General features: G+C 48.7%; 1 protein-coding gene across 1 annotated transcript in view; it reads left to right on the forward strand.

The window, feature by feature from the left end:
* Positions 1-983: 983 nt before the first annotated feature.
* Positions 984-5,790, forward strand: part of BSDC1 (BSD domain containing 1) — a 26,701-nt gene continuing 21,894 nt past the window's right edge. The window contains exons 1-3 of the mRNA XM_007950439.2: positions 984-994; positions 1,249-1,309; positions 5,334-5,450. Of these exons, the coding sequence (XP_007948630.1) occupies positions 984-994; positions 1,249-1,309; positions 5,334-5,450 (189 nt within the window). The remainder of the gene's footprint in view (positions 995-1,248; positions 1,310-5,333; positions 5,451-5,790) is intronic.

Below are 5,790 nucleotides of genomic sequence, written 5' to 3' on the forward strand. Positions count from 1 at the left end.
AGCAGGGATTGTGGGCCTGGCGCGGGATTGGGCAGTGTTTCGTTCTGCTGTGCATGGGGTCGCTATGAGTCGGAAACGACTCTACGGCACTTAACTACAACAACAACAAAGCTGTATCCTAGCAAGAGGCAAAGTATGTGAACACAAATGCAGGTGAGTTAGTAGATGAGGCGGTGAGAGGGTGTCCTCCTCTGCAAAAACCCTCCGTATCTTTCAATCTATCGAACTCAAACCATTGTAAATCTCCCTCTTGCAGGCAGTCTCTGGATATCTCCTGACTATATTCAGGTCGCTTAGTTCTGAGTTGGGCAGCCGACGGTTGAGATAATTGAATGTCTGTCTGTCTCCCCGATCTTGGCGGAGCCTCTCATGAGGCTCCATCGAAGACATCTCTGAATTTTTCTCCACGCCTCCAAACCCTGGCCCAAAGCCTTGCAGTCTGCACTTGTTGAATTAGCCAGATGAGACCACTAGCAGCTGCTACGCGTCTGGTTTCACAAAGGGGGGCGGTCCTAGCCCTGCGCTTTGGGATCACGACGTTCGAGTTCCAGTTACGCTCCCTCAGATCCTCCCCTTTGCGCCCATTTCTGCGCCATCCAGCCAGTTTGCCGATCCTGTCCCACCGCGGCCACCGTATCGGGTATCAGCGGATCCATAACCGATTAAGGTTCAAGGATGGTGGAGGTTGGGTCAACGCTCGGGGGTGGGGCCTAAGGCTGGGGCTGAATGAGGATTGGACGGAGCTTGTAGGGAGCAATTTAAGGGCGAAAAAAAAAAAAAAAATCCAAAATTTAAGGGCGAGCTCCGGACCGACACAGGACCAAACTCAGGGAGGCGGGGCATAATGGTGGGGTGGGCGGGGACTGGGCTGAGGGCGGTGCCCGTGCGGGGATTGGGCCGAGAGTTCCGGGGCGGTACTTGGAGGGGCGGGGCCATGTCGGCAGTCAAAGGTCAGTAAATAGTGGTGATGTCATGTGGGCAAGATGGCGGAAGGGTGAGCCCGTCATCCCGCTCCTGGGCGTTGGGGCCTGAACTCTCCCAGGGTTGGGGTGCTGGGCCAGGGTTCCCATGGGGAACAGGAAGACATCGGTTGTGGACAGAGTTGAAAAAGCGGAGTGGAATCGCATTGTGAGGGGGCGGGGACGAAACGTTGGTCCGCGGGCCACATCTCAGGGGGAAACTGAGGCCTGATGGTCGGGCGGGCAGGGTTTGCACCGCAGTGCCGCCAGATGTGTCTGTCTTCCACAGGGAGGACGTGGGCTGGTGGCGGAGCTGGCTTCAGCAGAGCTACCAAGCAGTCAAAGAGAAGGTAAGCCGGGCCGGCGCCCTCCCTCTGGCAGGGCCCCGCGCTGCCTCATTGCAACCCGGTCGCTAGCCCCGCGCGGCTTGTGTGGGCGCCGGGCCTTAGGGATGAGGCAGACCTGACTTGAGCCCCTACGTTTAGCCTCTGCCAGTGTACGGGAGGACAGACCCAGACCAGTGTGATCCTAGCCGGTGTGAAATAAGGATTGTTTTAAAGGCAAGAGCTACCCTTTTGTAGGAGCAATTTATTCTAAGTTGGGAATTTCAGAACTTCTTGGAGGAGGACAGAGCATTTGATCTAGAACTTAAAGAAAAAAAGATTAATGGGAAAACCTATTCTTTGGTCGTTCAGATAAGGAGTAAATACCACAGCCAGTGCTCTGACAGATCCTAAGGATACAGATGTTAAACAAACAGATGAGGTCCTGGGCCTTACAAAGCTCACAGTCTAGTGGGGAGACAGCCATTAAGCAAGCAGCCAAATAAACAAACAGCTGTTTCATTACAGTTGTGGTAAGGGCTGTGAAAGGGAAGCACAGGAGGAACCTTCATGGGAAGGCCTCCATGGGGCAGGAACCTCATTGAGGTTGACCCTGTGTAGACAGGCTAAGAAGCAAGAAGTTAAGTTGAAGATGAACATGAGCCATAGACACTGGTGCCTAATGAGTTCTGTCATAGTGAGGGGTTTGCAGAGGAGGTTAGGGGGAGAGAGAAAATTGACAGCCAGTGAGTGGAGGCCCTTGAAAGGCTGCCAGCATGGGTTCCTGTTTCATTCCATGTTGGTTTGTCAAAACCAGCCCCACTGAATTGTGGGAAAAGTTAATTACTGTTTGTCTCAAGCAGCTAGGGTGACTCTTGCTTCAGGGTGGACTCCAGGAGGCTATGTTGTTGTTATGTGCCATCGAGTCAGACACGACTCATAGCGACCCCTCCTTGGGTTTCCGAGACAGTATCACTACAGAAGTAGATTGCCCAGCCTTCCTTCTGAGGAGTGGCTGGTGGGTTTGAGCCGCCAGCCTCGGTTAAATTAGTTCCTACTCTGGCAATATTTTTAGTCCTCCTGGAGCCTGGGTACTCCTGGACCGGCCTTTCAGCTGCAGCCCAGCAGGTCAGAGACCCTGAGCTGCTGCTGTATGTTGTTGATGAGGACTGGAAGAGAGGATTTCACTCTAAGGTTTAATAGAGGAGCTTGCTTCTTACTGAGCCACCTCCTGAAAGGAAAGCAACATTCATTCAGCATATGTTGAGTGAGGGCTCCTGTGTAGTGTCATCAACATCAGTCCTGCTGTAACTTATGCATAAATAATGCTAAGCTTTCCATCCTGGTCCTGGGGGGACCATCCAGTTTGAAGCAAGGGAGTGTTGTTTCTTCCTTTGGTAATTCCTCAGTTGGGAAGGAAAAACTTCATTTCTCTCTTTGAGTTACTTACTCTTATATGAACTTGAGCAAATTATTTAACCTCTTGGGCCTTCAATTCGTCATTACGTGGTGAGTTGTTGTAAGGATTAAATGATAAGATATGTAAAGCACTTAGAACATTTCTTAGTATTATATAAACATCTGAGGGTGATGAGGAAACTTTACAGATACAGCTGCTCTATTGTTGCTTCGATTTTCCCTTGGTCTTTCAGTGCTTTCCTGCCCTTGCTTCCTTCCCTTCCCATCCAAGATCTATCTGGATCACTTAACTAACTTCTCAGTGCTTTCAATTCCCTTGTACTCCTTCTTTGGCACACATTGCCCCAAGACTACAACTCTGAAATAGTACTGTGATCTGCCTTCCTGTGCTCCTTACCTTCTCCCATTGGTGTGTGTGTGCATGCTGCGTATGGGTGGAAAAGTCACATTGCTCATTGGTCCCACTACAGATTCTCCAGTCTCAGTTGGGCCTGAGTACCACCACCACCATCCCCGTCCAGCCTTTTGAGTGCCAAATTTGCTTCTCCTCCCCTTACTTGCAGAAATTTCCCCAAAACCTAACTCTTTTTTTTTTTTTTTTTTAGGATTTGGGTGAAGATTTACAGAGTAAATTCACTTTTCATACAGCAGTTCACATATACTTTGTCTCATGTCATTGACCAAAATTTACAATGCAGCAGCTCCCCTCCCACTTCCTCCCCATAGTTACCTCCTCCCAGTGTCCATCCCTTCATACACCCTGAGAGGCCCATTGTCTGCCAACCCTGTATATGATCTTGGATACACTCTCCATTTAGACATACATAATTGCAAAACCTAACTCTTGCCCTTAAGTCTTCTATTTACCCACTTGCCTTTTCACTTCAGGAGACTAACAACCACCTCCTACTTTTTAAAATTTGAAGTCAACAAGCCTGATATCTCAACACCCTCCCCACCCTGAAGCCTCCACCTACCAACATATCTATATTCACACTCAGTTTCATATACTACTTGCCACATCCAGTGGGTAGTTTTCAGCCTTTATCTTTCTGTACTTTTCTGCTGAATTTGATACTGGTGATCACTCTCTTTCTTGAAACTCTGTTCTCGTGGCTTTCGTGACATGATTCTCATTCGATTCTCCACATGCTTCTCTGATCTTTCCTTTCCTGACTGCTTCTTGAGTCCCTCTTCCTCTGCTTGCCCCTTAAAGACAGTGGTCCACAGAGCCTGTCCCCAGCCCACTGCTGTGCTCATGGTAGACACTCTTCCTAGGTGATCCCTTTTATTGTCCTGTTTCTACCAAACCTTTCTCCAGAGCTTCATAATTGAGGACAGCTCCCCCTGGGTACCTGTCTCAGATAGCCTGTATTCCCTCTGACTTCTACAAAGCTCCCTCTGACTGTCATGAGCAGAATGAAGTAAAAGTATCATGAGTACAACCTGAGGGGAGTCCAGATGAAAGAGCAGGTGGCCTGGACTCAGGTGGTAGCCATATGGATGGAGAGTGTCAAGTAATACATGATATCCCTCACCTCGAGTCTGATAGGAGCCCTGGTAGAGCAGTGGTTAAACACTCGGCTGCAAACTGAAGGGTCTGTGGTTCAAACCCACCAGCTGCTCGGTGGGAGAAAGATGTAGCAATCTGCTTCCATAAAGATTTATAGCCTTGGAAACCCTATGGGCAGTTTTACTCTGTCCTATAGTGTTGCTGTGAGTTGGAATCGACTCGACAGCGGTGGGTTTGGTTTTCTGGTTTTTGAGTCTAATACAGAGGCATGGTTCTCATCCCCAGAGAAGCAGTGGCTGATCGAGGAGACTGTCCCCCTCACAGACTTCCCTCGGTGGTGAAAAGTAGGCAAGCCCTTCCCAGAAGAAGAAACCACTACAATACTTACTCAGAAACAAGCTTTAAAAAAAAATGCAAGTGATTATCCCCAGGTGAAATGAGAGGCTCTTCAGGGATAAGCACGGAGGTTATCCAGGAAGGTGTCCTAGAGTTGGAGCGTGTGCAAGACTTGGAAGAGAGCGAGGAGCTGCATGCCCAGGCTGAGTGTGAGTGCAGGGTGAGAAGCAGATGGCAGTGTTGCCCAAAGGAGCCTTCTGGATAAGTAGGAGCGTGGAATGGTGGCACAAGGCCTTAAAAAGACTCTGATCCTGTGTTTCTCTTAATCCCTCCCCCCTTCCTTTGTTGAATATAAAAGTCATACATCTTTTCTTCATGTTATTTGAAATAAAAATTATGACTTAAAGCAAATCAAAGCAGAGTCTGTTTTCAGACTGTATGGGCCCCCTCCCCAGATCACTGTTGAGAATCATTGATGTGGTCCACCTCCCTCATTATTGAAAACTGAGTATTGAATAAGACTTGCTCGTGGCCAGGTAGCTTGTAAGTGCCTAAGCTGAGACTCAATCCCTGTGCTCAGATCAGCAGGAAGTTCCCCTGCACACACTGCTGTCAGGTAAACTCAGGTCACAGAATTGGGACAAATGAACATTTTTTCTGAGCCCAGGCTCCCCCTCTCACCTGCATTTTCCATGTGTTAGTCCGGTACTAAAAAATCATAGGGAACAGGAACAAGGTGTGGTGGGGCCAGCTGGCTCTGACATCCTCTCTGTCTTTCCATAGTCCTCTGAAGCTTTGGAGTTTATGAAGCGGGACCTGGCCGAGTTCTCCCAGGTGGTTCAGCATGACACTGCCTGCACCATTGCAGCCACGGCCAGTGTGGTCAAGGAGAAACTGGCTGTAAGTACTGCCTACACCTGCAAGGGACTGCTCCTCCCAGCCTCTCCACCTGGGATCCTGAGGGGGGCTCCCAACCCTGCTAACACCAGTGGTTGTTTTTCCCCATAGGCTCCCATTTTGAAAGATTTGGGTTAATAAGTTGTTTTGTTGAGTATTAACTACCTTCCCACTTGTGTATTGTGATAGCATATGTTTTCTTTTCAGCAAAGTCATTCATTGTAGACAATTTAGGAAATAAAGATTAGAAAAAAGAAAAACCTAGAGACATCCATGATTCCATTTCCTAGAGATACCTACTGTTAATTTTAGGGGATATATCCTTTATGTGAGGAGCTCTGGT

Source organism: Orycteropus afer, unplaced genomic scaffold (genome assembly GCF_000298275.1).
Source record: "Orycteropus afer afer isolate SDZICR_OR568_19922 unplaced genomic scaffold, OryAfe1.0 scaffold00272, whole genome shotgun sequence".
NCBI classification, from domain to species: domain Eukaryota; kingdom Metazoa; phylum Chordata; class Mammalia; order Tubulidentata; family Orycteropodidae; genus Orycteropus; species Orycteropus afer.